At 44.2% G+C, this 16155-nt stretch overlaps 1 protein-coding gene across 1 annotated transcript in view; it reads left to right on the top strand.

Annotated features, from left to right (window-relative positions):
• Nucleotides 1-16155, top strand: part of PKNOX2 (PBX/knotted 1 homeobox 2) — a 23289-nt gene that overhangs the window by 1275 nt on the left and 5859 nt on the right. The window contains 6 exon segments of the mRNA XM_009084286.1: nucleotides 1-36; nucleotides 4204-4375; nucleotides 7566-7754; nucleotides 15275-15304; nucleotides 15306-15417; nucleotides 15493-15590. The exon segment at nucleotides 1-36 is cut by the window's left edge and continues 29 nt beyond it. Coding sequence (XP_009082534.1) covers nucleotides 1-36; nucleotides 4204-4375; nucleotides 7566-7754; nucleotides 15275-15304; nucleotides 15306-15417; nucleotides 15493-15590 — 637 coding nt within the window.

Raw genomic sequence — 16155 nt, forward strand, 5'->3', positions numbered from 1 at the left:
GGCACAGCTGGAGGCCGACAAGAGAGCTGTCTACAGGTGATGCAAAGCTAATTGCAGTGTGCATTTATTAATGAATGCATTCATTAATGCATTTTAATTAATGCCTTTGTTACCATAATGCCTGATTAATGCACCGACTTGGCGATGCGTTCGTTACTGCATGAACGAATGCATCGGTTGGTTGGTGCATTCATTAGTGTGATGCATTATTAATCCACTGTTCTTCTAATGCATTAATTAACACCCAGGAAGGGGAGGATTAACAATCAGCTCCTTTTTAACTATAATAACTATTGATCATGTTGCATGGTGGTGCAGCTCCTTCATGGTCTTTATTTTGCAGCATCTTCCCCCACCAAAATAGCCTCAAAAAAACCCAAATTGTCCTTTTGCGGGGCCAAAGCTTTGCAATTTGGGGCTGAAAAAGCCCAGAAACAGTAAAGCCACATAGTAACCTGAAATGTGCAGTTCATGTGTTCCTACAGCAGCAATGGGTAAGGGATGGTTGACCCTCCAGTTCCCTTTTTTCCTCACTTTGAGGATAATAATACATAATATTGCAATATGTGCAGTAATGTTATTGTATAATTGCTGCAAATAATATTCTAATTAGTATAATTATATAAGTAATACATAATTATGTAAGTGATATGTGATTATTTACAATGCTAGAACATACTGTAGTGATGTAACAGTAATAATATTCCCATATAATTTGGATTAAGTTTAAGGACTAACACTTGTCAATGGCCAGAACTGCAGGGTCTTGTGAGCCAAAAAATTCCAGCTTAGAATTGAAGGAACTAAAATATTTGTACTCCAAAGAGTCAAATATTATGAGGCTAAAAAGTGAATGAAAGGGTGGAATAAACACACTGGTTCCCCAGGAAAACACAAAGGGTTTTTGGCAGCAGGTTTCAAGGTTTTTCTCCAGTGATGGATATCGTTCTCTCAAAGCAAAAGAAGTGATTTGAGGAAAAAAAACCACACCATTTCTTTGTCCTTCAGTGAGGAGTTTTGCAGCATTCGTGGGATACGGAAAGCAAAACAAAAAAATTTTAGTTCTCACCTTGGCTCGAAGGTCAAAAACATGCAAAAATGCCTTGTGAGAGGTATTTCCCACCTTGAAAAATGGGGAAAAATTTGTTGTCTAGTCCCACATGGACTTGTTGCCCAAATCCAGATGTTTGTTTAGGGGTACCAGCCAAAATGACCCCCCAGATACATTTTTAGCTCTAAAATGAATCTATTTTTGCTAAATATTCCCCTATCCAGGGGTTAATATGGATCGTTTATATGTCATCACACAAAAGGATTTTCTTGGCCCTCCTGGGTCCATTCCCTTCACCGAAACTCAGGAAGTTTAGCTAATTGCTGATTGCACCAGGGCAGGTGGCACTGTGAGCGTTGGTCGATCAACCTGGAAGGAAATTGCTGGGAAAATGTTATGGGAAATATAAAAACTTCTGGACAAGTCACCCCAGCAGGTTTATGCTCTAGCAGAAAAAGGAGGAAAAAAATGAATCCTGCTCCTTCCTGCCTGGTGTGGAGCAGCTTGGCAGGGCCTTGTCCAACAGCAGCACGTCTCAGCTGCAATTGTTTCCCAGCTAAACTATTTTCTTGACTTATGCACCAGCAAGGCTGGGACTTCCTGATGGATTTTGGAGCAGAAAAGATGATGCTCCTGAAGGGAAATGATGCTTAAACCACCCCAGCACTGCAAATTGGATTTTTCCAAGTGGGAAACCACTGGATTGCTTTGCATTAAGTTTCTCTTCTTTTTTTTGGGGGGGGGGGGTTTATTGATTTTTTTTCTTAGAGTTTTTTTGAGGGGGAAAGGAGTAAAAAAATACAGAACTTTGTGTTGTGATGCAACTGGCTTGAGCGAGGCTGAAGGTGGGAAATTAGGCCATTAGAGGAATTCATTCCTCTTTATTAGCCCATGTCAAATCCTTTTTATTAGTGGCTGCAAACGACCTCTTTCCTGCAGGAAAATGTCAGGGCTGGTTCAGCCCTTTCATTTGGAGGATTCCCTGGGAAAAAGAAAAACCAACAGGTTTTTTTGCAAAACCATATTCAGCAAAAGCAGATTATTCCACCCCAAAACCCTTCCTCGTGCCACAGGGGTGATTTTCCAGCTCTGTAACACCTGCAGTGGGGAAATCCTTCTGTTTCCCCTGTGCATTCTGGATATCCCTCTATTCCCCCTCAAATTTCATGGGAAGAATGGGCTCTCAATTTTCATGCCACAACCTCTGCCTGTACCCCCATGTGGGTTGTCCTTTCCTCTGCCTCGTGTAGCCACAGAAAGGGTGGAAATGGAGAAAATGGTGGGTTGGGTTGGTTTTTTTCCCATGCAAAAAGGAAAAAAAAACCAACCAAACCATCAACTGGGCACCCAGCTCATGGCAGAACCACAAATTTCGATACTCCTCAGCACTGTGCTCGGGGAGTGGCCGCGGTGCTCTCCCTTAACCCACCCCTGGGGGTTTTGCACCCACTTTTCTTCTTGTTGTACTTTATTATTTTGGTTTAGATCCTTTTATGTTATTTCATGGGGTTTTTTAAAATTTTATGTTATTTTATTTTGTTTGATGCTCTTTGTTGATTTGATTGTTTAGTTGTATTTTGATTCTGATGGATTTGGTTGGATAGGATTCGACTTTGTTTAATTTCATTTTACCTTAAATTTTAATTATTCATCTTCTTTTCAACTGAAAAGCAAACCATCCTCCTCTCATCCGTGTGCCTCCCCCTCCTCCTCCTCCTTCTCTCCAGGTCTGAAACATTCCAGGGGATCCATAGCAGCACTGCCCCCATCAGTAATACTGGAGATCACGAGGTGATGCCTTAATCCCCCCTTGGCCCACGCAACCCCTCAAAGCAAAGGGGCTACAAGTTACTCAGTCCCTCTCCCCAAACCCCCATCCTTGGGATAATTCCCTGCCCTTGCTCCTAATTGATGGAGCAGCTCTGGAAATGGCACCTGGCACCTGCTGCCGTGCCACCATTTATAAGTCCCAATAATTCAACCTTCCGCCTGGAATTTGCCTTTCATATCCCTGGGCTAAGCCCCATCGGGGCTGCCGAAATTATGAAATGATTTCCCCCCGCCACTGTTCCCTGTCCAGCCTCGCTGAATCCTGCATTAAACCAGGATCAGGACAGATTAAACTATAATATGCTGTGGTATTAGCGGCTGCAAATGAAGACTTAGCCGAGGGGTTTAACCCCTTCGCCTGACTCCGACTCAGAAAACACTGTCAGGAAGTGATTTATAATCATCTTTTGGACTATCTTTCAGTGATAGAATGGTGACCCCATCCCACCGTGCTGGGATAACTGGAGTGCTGGGGAAGACTAGTCCTGGAGCAGCATTTTGCATTTCTGCCCTGAGAGACTCCATAAAAGCTTTTTTATTTCAACATGCACAGCTGGAGAGGCTCATGGAGGCCTAGGCTACACCCATGGTCTTCATTCCTGTGTTCTCCATGTGCATTGGTGCTGTCTGTGTGTTTGCATTTTATATTGCATCAGTTTAGCATTATCCTTGGAGCAAATTGTGGATTTCAAGGCAAATTATAAGTCTTTCTTTTCAAGAGTCATCTCATGGTAAGAAAGAACTGGGATTTGACCCGTCTGTCAACTTGACCGAGGTGCGAATTAGACCTCTTGATGGAGGAGCAGCCCATAGTAGGGTTGGTCCATAGGATGCTGTAGGTGTGTAGAAGGCTGCAGTGATCATCTCCAACCAAGAGAGACATTCTGAGTTAAAATATTACCACGCCTGAGCAGGTGTTGATGTTGATCCCTGAGGTGCAAAGCCACCAGGGCAGCATATGGCTTCAAGACATCCAGCCCAAAGTCAAAGCTTTTTGCCTATGGTAAGACATTTAGGAAATGCTGGCTTTGGTGCAGCAATGGAAAACACCAGGACACTGGGAGAAGTCAGTGCCTGGTGGAGGAGATGATGAATTTTGCAATTTTTTAGTTCTTTTTTCTTGTTAGAAAAGGTTTAGAGGAAACACTTCCAGTGTGCCTTGGGAGTGAGGTTTGCTAGCACCAGGTTCTTGCAAGCTGGGAGGGAATGGATGGATGGATGGATGGATGGATGGATGGATGGATGGATGGATGGATGATGTGGGGTAAAGGTGGACATGGCATCTAAAACAATGGGCATTAGGGTCTCTTTGTCCTCCACAGGCACCCGTTCTTCCCACTGCTGACGTTGCTGTTTGAGAAGTGTGAGCAGGCAACCCAGGGCTCCGAGTGCATCACCTCAGCCAGCTTTGACGTCGACATTGAGAACTTTGTCCACCAGCAGGAGCAGGAGCACAAGCCCTTCTTCAGTGATGACCCCGAGCTGGATAACCTGGTAGAGGCAGCTGGGGCTTGGCAAATGGTTTTTGGGGGGTGGCAAGAAGGTAGGGGGTGAGGAACAAATTAAGATCTATCTCCATGTCCTTGGGCTCTGTTTGCAGTGTTGGCTATCTTGGCAATGTTTTCCATAGACCTTGTGAGACCACCTCCAGCACCTTCTCTGAGACCTTCTCCAGAAGATCCCCTATGAGAACAAAGCCCTGCCTGGTTTTTGACTCCTTTTCGTGAACAAACTCCATGGTGTCAGCAAGGTTCCTGGAAACAGCCAGGATTACTGGCTGGTTTATGTCCCAAAACTTGCAATCTCTGTAGGAACTGCTGCTGTTCAGTGCCCGATGCAATAGCATCAGCATTCTTGTCTGGCACCAGCTTGTTTGAAGTGCGATGGCCAGTGCTTTATCTTAGGAACAGGGAAGAATGGGAGCTTTTTCCATAAGGTGATGGATCCTTTGAACCTGTTTTGGTGGCTTCCCTGTCACAACAACCCAAACTTCCTACCATACCCATTTCTGCTAGAAGGTGTCTCAGAAGATTCTGGTTGGGATGGAGCTTTTCTCTTGTGCAGACCTAAAGAAACATCCCCAAATCCCACTGTTTTGTCCACAAAACCTCCACATGTGGTCTCCATGGCCAGTGTGTGGGTAGACAGGACTATGGCACCATCCTGATTCTGCTCAAGCAGAAGTTTGAAGGTCATAAGAGGCAATTGTGCCCACCTCTGCTGATGCAAAGAGCAGAACACCTTCCCTCGAGGTTGGCATGTCCCCTGGGATATGTAGCAGAGGGATTTCCATCACAGTAAAGAAGCAAAATAAGCAATTCACAGGCATCTTTTCCCAAGTATTACAGACATTGAGGAGGTGATTTTTCATGATGACCTGTCACAAAGGGAAGAAGAATAAGCAAAGCTCATCTAGGTGCAAAAACTGCTGCTTTCCTGAAAAAGACAAGAGGTGGTTTCAGCATGGAGCAAAATCCCACACCTTTTGTGTCAGATTTCAGCTTGGGCAGACGAGCTAAACGAAGAGGCTGTGGAATGCCCTCCAAAATATTTGTGGACCACACAAAGCCCCTTTTGTGGATTATTAAACCCATTTTGCCATAACCTTTTAGTCAAGAAAAGAAATCACTCTGGGACAAGTAACAAAAACCAAACCCAAGCAAAGTTTTGGATTATTTCAGTTTTGGGGCTGAACATGCTCCTGAGGTATACCAAAAAACCCATTGCACTAACAATGGGTGTAATGAGCAGGAGGAGAGAAATGGAGCCAGTGAAGCAAAAGAAATCTAAAATTTTGGGGAAGGATAACCTATTTCTACACAAATCAAGGTGAAACATCTCTGGCAAATAGTCAGTGCAGGAGATGTGTCCACATTGAGTATTTTCTCTGTTTTTTCAGTGGTTTCTTAAAAAAACTCCATACCAATCATGGTTTTTTGGGCATATTTTGGCTCAACTCTTGCTGCCAAGGTGAAATGTGACCATTGGCAGGTGCACTGATCCCATGTATGACCTTGCAGCACTGACCATATTCATCTACAGCTATTGCTTTCTCTATCTGTATCTCTTATATATGTTGTTTGCACTATTCCTAGTCCATATCTGTATGTAATATTCCATTCAATGCCCAGAACTCCTCCAAAATCCATGCAAATCACTCACTGTGGGTGATGTGCATCAAACCAGTTAATCTGATGAGGAAGAAGCACCATTCCTGGTGGTGGGAGGCACTAGCTGAAGGGAATTTTGGGAGAAAAAGTCTTGCAGCATTCAAAATTCAACATTTCAAACCTGTCCCTGAGCTGACACTTTTCCCCCTATTTACATTGTCTTTCTTTTTGGTAATTTTTTGGGTGTTTTTTTTTTTTTGAACGCCACGGATTCCCAGGAAATTGGTGAAGGCAAAGCAGGGATGAAAAGGCCAGCGGCATTAGCTATCATTAGAATAAGAGTCATGTATTCCTCACTGCCAAGATGCACATAATTAGAAATTAGAAAAAGGTCAGATCTCACCATTATCAACTCAATCAGCTGCCGAGTGCCACACAGTCAATTAATTCAGCATCTGTATTTTTTACAACCCCGCGCACGTACGCCGTCCAACTGTAACTCTTGATCCGGACAGATATACGACGCAGCGGAGCAGGGACATAAAATGAGACCCTAAGCAAATGAGCTGAGATAATTGAGAGATTTATTTTTTATACATATATGTGTCAGGTCTTCTTGCCTTTGCCCTTGAATATTGACTTTCATGGCCATTGAGCCCTAGGAGGATGCGGAAAGCTGGGGCACGACACCTCCACCTTGTGCTTTGCCTGTGCCAGCTGCAGAGGAGAGAGAGGAAAAAAAAGGCAGGAAGGAAAAAAAAAAGGCAAAAAAAGCACAAAATAAAAAGGATCTTTCCAGCCACAACTCATCATTCCTATTGTTCTCTAACCAAAAATTCACTTTCTCCATCATGCAGCTGCCACCAGAGTTTGGCCCTGGATTTTTCAGGATGTTTCCCAGCCATGGAGACTTGCAGTTTGTAAAGATGACCACTAAAATTTGCAAGTTAAAAACACCCTTTGAAATGCAAAGACGCTTTGTTACATAAAACCGGATTTATTGCCCTGGAGTGAATAGCTGAAATTTTATATATTATGCAAGATTTCAAACAGCAGCTGTAAAACTTAAGGTTTCAGCTCGGCGAGAGGAATGTTTTATGTGTAAATTTTTGAAGGTTTATGGGGTACGTTTTAATGAGGCCCAGGCTGTGTGCTGACAACAGCTCACGGCTCAGTTGCAGCCCCGTAAGCTTGTTAGAAGAAGTGGCCTCCAGAGAGTAACCAAACGCATTTCAACATCCAGGGCTTTGGCTTAGACTTTTTTTTCCTGAGAAATTCCCATGAAGGCAATGGCGAATTTGGTAACTTTTTTTTTTTTTTTTTTGCCTCTTGGGATTTCAGAGTTCCAATTGATGAGGAAGGAAAAGAAATGAAGATGTGCAGAGGGATGTGCTCTGGGATGGGTTTTGGGCCAGAATATTGATTTTTTTTTAGGTGTGTTGAGAAAGGAAATTGATTTAATTCTACCATTGGGATCAGTATCATTAGATTTTGGGTGAGAATATTGATTTTTTGGGGTTTTTTTTCCAAGGGAAAAGCTGATTTTAACTGTGCCACTCTGTGCCCTTGCATAGATGGTGAAGGCGATCCAGGTGCTGCGCATCCACCTCCTGGAGTTGGAGAAGGTCAATGAGCTGTGCAAGGACTTTTGTAACCGCTACATCACCTGCCTCAAAACCAAGATGCACAGCGACAACCTACTCAGGAATGACCTGGGGGGGCCCTACTCCCCCAACCCCTCCTCCATCAGCCTCCACCCCCAGGTAACACCTTAAAATTCACCTCTAATCACCAATGCATTGCAATTGCAACCACCAATCAGTCATAGAATCAACCAGGTTGGAAAAGACCTCCAAGATCACAAAAGTCCAACCTTACCATGGTTAGTAGACCATGGCACTAAGTACCACATCCAGTCTCATCTTAAAAACCTCCAGGGACAGTGAATCCACCACCTCCCTGGGCAGCACATTCCAATGCCTGACTACTCTCTCTGTAAAAAAATCTCTTCCTAATATCCAACCTAAACGTCCCCTGGCAGAGCTTGAGTCTGTGCCCTCTTGTCCTGCTGCTGGTTGCCTGGGAGAAGAGACTGATCCCACCTGACTCCAACCTCCTGTCAGGGAGTTGTAGAGGGTGAGAAGGTCTCCCCTGAGCCTCCTCTTCTCCAGGCTGAACAAGCCCAGCTCCCTCAGCCTCTCCTCACATTGGCCAGTGGGCGAGTTGCACCATCAAGTTTTCAGAGTTGCTCTACAAAAGTTGTGGCCTCCTGAAAAGTCATGAGTCATCCCCAGGAATTAAAAACCCCATATCTAGCTCATATGGTGCAATAAATGATGATGCAGGAATTTTCTTCCTTTATCTTAAGGGTTTTTTTGGTGGCCTTTTTTCCCTTGGGTTTGGCAGAGCTGCAACTCCAGTGTTTATGGCTCTGCGAAAGGGAGAGTCAAGGGCTTCTCCTAACCACTCATGTTGTAGCAATGAAACATAAGGGGAAGGAACTGCAGAACCAATTGGTGGTATATGGGAATATCAACAAGAGATTTGCATTTTTTTCCTGAAAAAATTATGTACTGGCAGGAGAGAGAGAAATATCACCATTTTTTTCACTACTGCTCTCTCTCTTTGTTTCAAGGCAGCTCAACAGATTTTTGGGGCTCAGATATGCCTTTTTGGCTTCTCTGCTCCTTTTTGTGCCCCAGCACATCTTGCACTTCTCCCCCAGCATGATCAACATTCTAACCTTGCCTTTTTTTTTGCATAATGTGGATTTTAGCTGGGAGAAGGAAACATTTGGTGCCCCAAACATTGTGGAAGAGTACAAGGAAATGCCTGAGGATTGCAGAAATATCAACTGAAATGGCCAAACCAAGCTACACTTTGGTGGCTTTGGGGTCAAAATAAGGGATTGGAACTTAATATTTGGAAAAAAGTTGCCCATGAATTGGGGTTCTCACATGCACCTGCAGTGCAGGGAATAAATGTTGGCTGATTGCATCCCAAAAAACTTGCTGCTATATTGTGTATCCCTTGGGGTTTTCTCTCTCGGATACTTGATTTTTGGGGGGAGAAAGATTAAATTTGGGTTTGCACAATTCCACCAGAAATAACTGCAGCCAACACAAAATAACTCAGGCTTCATCCCGAAAAGGAATGGGGGGAGGGGGAATTTTAGGAATTTTTAGGACTTTTCAGGGCATTTTTAAGGTGGTGGAAAGGAAAAAAAATCATTTTTACGAGCTCAGCTCCAAGTGCTTCAGAGTTTGCAGCTCCCAGCGCAGTGAGGGAAAAGGCTCCTGAAAAGTTCTATTTCTTATTTGGGTTCCCTGAAAGCACCAAACCACTTAATCACTGATCTAAAAAAACCTCATCCTGACTCTATTTTCTAATCATCTCTAGAAATGGACTTATTAGTCCTTCGCTGCTTTATGGTCGCATTCCTTATGATCAAAATTAGCAAGACACTTGCATAAAAGAGAACAATAATTGCTCAACGAGCATCTCGTTTGTAATTTATTAGTTTCTATTATTGTGCATCACCATGGCAACAGCTCACATCCCGGGTGATGAGAGAGATGTTAGATAGGAGCTGCCGAAGCTCCTGGTCCCAGCGAATGGAGACGCACGTTTTTTATCAGTAATTTTCATGAAAATAATAAGTGAGGGAGTTAATGAGATGGAAAGCTGTCCTGTGGCTATTGTGAGGGTTTTTTTCTCTCCTTTCCTTTTTTTTTTTTTTTAAAGTGTTGATCTAATTAGAATGCATCGGTTAGGAAAAGTAATGAGGATTTAGTGCCGCACAAAGAGGTGGGATCATATCAGAAAATTAGCAGAAGTCTTTGGGAAATAATCAGGCCCATGGAGAGGTACCAAGCACCTCTGATTCCTGCAAACCCAGAGCTGCTGTTGTTTCCCTTCCGGGCAAGACTTGAAAGTTGAGGAATTCAGATGAGGATTTGGAGGCAGTTGCTAAATAAATGGGAGCACGCCCAGGAAAGACCCAGCTGGAGGGAAGTACTCAATGACGAAGAGATTTTCAGCAGGCAACAGTGATGGATTCAGTGATGGATTCAGTGATGGACCAGAGGGAGCCACCACCTCATTGGATCATCAGATGAGGATGACAGACAGCGACAGTACAATGGCAAATATTTTCTAAGTACCAACTATGCAATGTCAAGTGCCAGCTCATCGGGAATACTTGAATATGCAAGGAGAAGGCTTAAAAAATACTGTGGAAATACACTATGTCCATCAGTTGAGTTTTAAGGGCTCCAGAGAGCTGCAAAATCATGGGATCAGTGTTTCAAAAGTGGCAAGTGGGATCATTTCGACCTAATTCCAATGGCTAATATCAACCTGTTGGTCTTGGGCAGCTCGAAGAGCAACTGGGCCATTAATTTAGGATTTTGAAAGAAAAATCTAAATAATAAAATGCAGTGAGTATCAATGAATGAGGTTTCTCAGCACAGAGGTTTTTCCAGGGCTTGGGAGGAGTGTCAGTCCTCTCATGAGGAGATGCACCAAGTTTGTAATGAAAGTGAAATATTTCAGTATTTTGCAGTTTTTTACCATGGGAGAGTGTGTTAAAAAAATTATGGATATACAGTAACAAAGACAAGGTTGGCAACCAGAACTGGAAGAACAATGTCTGGAACTGTCAGAATGTCATCACGGGAATTCCCTGGTATATCCAAACAGGATGGTCCTTGGCCTGGTGTTATCTGTGCTTTCTGAGATGGAAAATGCAAGAACATCTGGAAATGCAGAACTGTCTGAAGGTGATGGAAGAATGAGAGAACTCTCAACAGGTGTTTCGCTGGAATCTTCTCATGCTGCCAAATCTAGAGATGTCTCCTGATCATTTCTGTGTCCCCAAGTTTGGGTGACAGCTTCGGGGTTTTCCCATGGGATGAGCCTTCCCCTTTTTTGGATTTGGTAGGAAGGGCAGGTGCTTGATTCTTGCTGGAGGGGGGAAACAAATTACACCCAATGCTTAATCAGTTCAACTTTCCTCTGACATCCAAGTGCTCCTCACTGCTCTCCAGTTGACTCCACTTGCAAGAAGAAATCCACCATATCAAGAGCCACAGCACTGCCAGGGACATTTAAACTGAATCAGCTTTGCATTTTTTCAGATCATTTCAAGTGAGAAATGCAGCAGATTGGCAGTACTTGAATGGGCATTTTCAGGGCAGCCTTCATCCTTCTCAAATTCATAGAATCATAGAATTTAAGAGTTGGAATGGTCCTTACAGATCATCTACTCCCAACCCCTGCCATGGGCAGGGACACCTACCCACTAGGTCAGGTTGCTCAAGGCTTCATCCAGTCTGGCCTTGAACCCTGCCACGGTCAGGGCAGCCACAGCCTCCCCGGGCAACCTGTGCCAGTGTCTCACTACCCTTAGAGTAAAAAATATTTTTACCACATCCAACCTAGACTTTCCCTTTTCTTCAGTTTGAACCCATTACCCCTTGTCCTATCACTGCAGTTCCTAACACAGAGTCCCTCTCCAGCTCCCTTTTAGGCCCTTCAGATATTGAAAAGTTGCTCTGAGGTCTCCACGCAGTCTTCTCTTCTCCAGACTGAACAGCCCCAACTCCCTCAGCCTGTCTTCAGAGGCGAGATGCTCCAGGCCTCTTAGCAACTTCGTGGCCTGCTCTGGACTTGCTCCAAGAGTTCCTTGTCCTTCTTATGTTGAGGACACCAGAACTGCACGCAGTATTCCATGTGGGGTCTCATGAGAGCGGAGGAGAGGGGGAGAATCACTCAAGGGAATTCCTTATCCATAGAGTCATTGAATGGTTTGGGTTGGAAGGGGTCTGAAGTTCATCTCGTTCCACCCTCCTGCCATGAGCAGGGACACCTTCCCCAAGCCCAGGTTGCTGGTGGTTGGATCGGTGTACTTCATAGAGATCTTAATTTGGCCAAGTTTGCCCTGTGGACAAGCCTCGATTTCTCTGTTATTTAAAGCCAACATTTTTCTCCTCTCCATCCACCCATCCATGCACGAAGGAGCCTTACAAACTGTGCCACCCAGAAAGAAATGTCTGTGTCATAAAGCACAAGGGGAAGGGCATCAGTTCAACATGCACTGAATTTTAGCACTTCCTTATACTTGGGCACTTGGACATTTGCCTGATTGTGGGCAAAGGCTTTGTGCAGTGTGACGTCTCCCAGGGCTTTTTCTTTGTTAAAGTGACTTTTAGTTCTGAGAAGTCACGTTCTGCCATAGGTCAGTGTCTACGTGTGGATCTGCAGAGACACCTAGTGATGCAACTTTTTACACTCAGATTTCAAAATTGCTGGAATCATTTCAGCTGGAGGTGCTGAGGTTGCCCAGAGAAGCTGTGACTGCCCCATCCCTGGCAGTGTTCCAGGCCAGGTTGGATGGGGCTTGGAGCAACCTGGGCTAGTGAAAAGTGTCCCTGCCTATGGCAGGCGCTTGAACCGGATGAGCTTTAAGGTCCTTCCCACCCAAACCATCCTGTGATTCTGTGAACGTCTTTGACTTCCAAAATATGAAATGTTTTCCACTGCAGCAAACTGTGAGTGTAGCAGAATTTGGCTGACATTTGCAATCTGAGGCAATTAGTATGCAAAATATATATTTTAAATGTTCTTGGAGATATCTGTCTGCATTTATTTTAGGGCAGAGCCTCCACTTCCATTGGGTCCCTTTGGTTTCACAGTTGTGCTGCAGAAACATCATGAATTTCTTTCATATCTTTTTCTAACAATTGCCAATATTTTCCCCTTTTTGGACACCTCTGAGATGTTATTTTGGGACAGGTTTCCTCTACACCACAAAAAATGCGCAATTTTTATCATCATAAAATGCTGTTGAAAATGGCTTTGACCTCTATCTGGAAACAGCAGTTTCCTGTTCCTAGTTTCTGACACTCCAAATTTTTTCTTCCCAATGCACTTCCAAAAATGGTCTCTTGGATGCTTTTCTTGTGGAAGAGTCACGGCAAAACCAGGCAGGCGAGGAAAGCTGGAGGTCTTCAGGCTGCTCCAAATCTCTGGTCGCCCCTGGCCATATCTGGCTGCTTTTTGAGGTTCTCCTGGACCACACTTGGTTTGCCATGAATATTCCTAATGTTGCTGTTCACTGGATGCTTAGCAAGAGCCAAGCCCAAATGTGTGCAAAACCAACTGATTTTTGCTCTCTGTATGCTGTGAAACCCTCATTTTTCAAACTGAAAACCACATCCCCCAGAAGACTTGAGGTGAGGAAGGATATTAGAAAAAAAAAGTACAAGGATTTTACAGTCATATTTGCATTTTGTTAATTAATTCAGCTCTGGAAAGGAATGTCTGGGAGGCGAATGAAAAATTCACAGCAATTGCAGCAAAATTTCTGGGTAAATAATACTCAGCTCATCAACAAGGACAGAAATAACATGTGGCAGAGGCGTCAGGGCCAACATTCTGGGCTCAGCATCTCAGGAGGGGAAGGTGCAGTGAGGAGGTTTGATATCAAAAGCTTGAGGTTTGTTCAGAGCCATTCACAGGCAAAGTGCTGGTGGCTGATGGGGAAAAGGCTGACAGAAACATGGATGTGATAGGGAAAAGGGGGGAAAAAAGGACCAAACCTCACATTTCCCCCCCTCAGCAATGGGAAATGCATTGATGTGGACACAGAATACCCTAAATCCCTGTGGAATGCTCCAGCCATGTTATCTCTGGATGGAAAATGAATCGATCGGTGCAGACAGATGACCAACTCTGGAGTTCTGTTGCATGGAGAAAAGGAGGTGCAGCATTTTCCACCCTGACCACATTTCCATGGGCACATTTTGCAGTGTCACTGCACATCACCAGTCCAAGGAAATACCCTTTTTTAACCCAAAGAATAGATTTCTTGAAGAAAGGGATCAAAATGTAGGAAAAATCCACTAAAAGGTGAAAAGAAATCTCCTCTGTTAACATGTTCACCACCTGAGACCCAACTGGACACTAGGGAAGTGATGCAGAATGGGAAAATGGGGAGAAAATGGAGGAAAAATAAGTACAGTTTTGTTTCCATTCCAGCTGGGTGAATTAGAGAGATTCTTGGGTTTGTTTTGAAATGACAAAATCAACATTATTTGCACAATCCTGCCCTGTATTCCCCCATAGCCTCAGTCGTGACACTGTTCCCTCCCCACATGTGCCATTAAACCCTCAACTAATCATTCAAATATTCAAATAAATAATCAAAGAAGCAAATAAATAATCAAATAGTCAAGTAAATAATCAAATAATCATCCAATTTGGGCTCTTTGCAGTTGATGCTCACATGCAAGAGCTGCTCCAGAGATGAGGATGATAATAAAATTACAGCTTTTGGCTAAAAAAAATGCTTTTTGCAAGAAATTAGCTTAAAGCTGAGAGGAATGACATCAAATGGGGTTATGTTATTACTGGTTTCAGTATTTTGCTATTCTTTTAGGAGAGGGAGGCTATGGTGCTCACCCTGGCTGTTTTTAGCAAGTGCTGCATCATCCAGTCCTGGCCAAAGCACAAAAAAAAAATTGAAATTTTTAGAGAGAAGATTAAAGAATTTCCTTCTGGTCTATCATATTTTCTTTTCGTTTTTCCTTTTATCTTATGGGAAATAGTGGCTGCCCAAAGAAAATGAGTTTGGGGAAGATGCTAAGTGGGAGAATTGCAGAGCGTAAATCCTTATTTTTCCATCTTTTCTTGCAATTGCAACAAACTGGAAAAAAATCCCTTTTTTCTGCAATTTTGCCTGTTCAACCACAGGGGGGAAAAAAGGGGCAATGGGGAAATATATTGGAGGGGGGAAAATAAAACCTTTCATCCTCCCACATGTTGTTAAGCTATTAGAAGGAGTCAGTGAAGATGGTGAAGGGCCTTGAGGGGAAGCCACATGAGGAGCAGCTGAGGCTGGTCAGCCTGGAGAAGAGGAGACTGAGGGAAGCCCTCCTTGCTGGATACAACTTCCTCACAAGGGGCAGCACTGACCTCTGCCCTCTGGCAACCAGTGGAACCTGAGGGACCAGCGTGGAGCTGTGTCAGGGAAGGGTTAGGTTGGATATTAGGAAAAGGTTCTTCCCCCAGAGGTGTTTGGGCACTGAACAGCTCCCCAGGGCAGTGGACACAGCCCCAAGCCTGACAGAGCTCCAGGAGTGTTTGACCAGTGCTCTCAGCACATGGTGGATTGTTGGGATCTCCTGTGCAGGGCCAAGACCTGGACTCATCCTCGTGGATCCAGCTCAAGACACTCTGTGATTCTGTGTTACAATTTGTGGGTTTGGTGTGTTTCCCACAGGAGATGCTGCAGAGCTCCCCAGCAGCGCTGCCGCCTGCATCCGCCTGCATCCAACCCCCCGCCTGGCATCGTGGTGCCGACGGCCGCGCTCCCACCTGGCAACTTGGCCATGAGCACCGGCAGCGGCTCACCCGCTGTGCCAGGTAGGGGCACAGGGCAGGCTGGTGGGGGGGAGAAATCTAGGGGTGTCGGACCCCCCACAAGTCTGTTTTCCCTAGGTGGAGCCCTGTACCAGCCCGTGACGATGGTCACGTCACAGGGGCAGGTCCTCGCCCAAGCCATCGCCCCTGGAGCCCTGCAGATCCCCAACGCCCAGGTGAGACCTTCCCACCTCACACTGCCCTTTTGCCCAACCCCATGCACTGCAGCAAGCAAAACCTCCAAATTTCTCCATAAATTCAACCTTTGGAGTATACTAAATTTTTAATTAGCAAGGAATATTGATTAAATCCCTCTGCCTTTGGGACACCTAATGGATGATAGCGATGACCCATGAGTTACAGCAATGCTGATGTCGTTGTTGTTATAAAATATTGCTGCCTATAATGTCTAATAGAATGTGCATCACGTTATATTGTGAAGTATAGAATAATAACATATAATATCTAATTAATTTTATAATGTATAACAGAACATATTCCATTCTATTCCATGTGCTGTATTATATATTTTATATACTAATTACATTCTGTATACTTAATATATAGGATAGGATAGATGTTATCACTGATATATTATGCATTTGGGATCACTGACATTGTCTGTCTGGTATGGCAATCACAGCACTTGTGGGAAAGGCTTATTATTTTCCCCTTGATTTCTGGATTTTGGGATTTTTTTAGCCATTTGCTCTGGTTTTATTCCTTTTGGATTTTGGGGGG

This window comes from Acanthisitta chloris, unplaced genomic scaffold, assembly GCF_000695815.1.
Source record: "Acanthisitta chloris isolate BGI_N310 unplaced genomic scaffold, ASM69581v1 scaffold22260, whole genome shotgun sequence".
In the NCBI taxonomy this organism is placed as follows: domain Eukaryota; kingdom Metazoa; phylum Chordata; class Aves; order Passeriformes; family Acanthisittidae; genus Acanthisitta; species Acanthisitta chloris.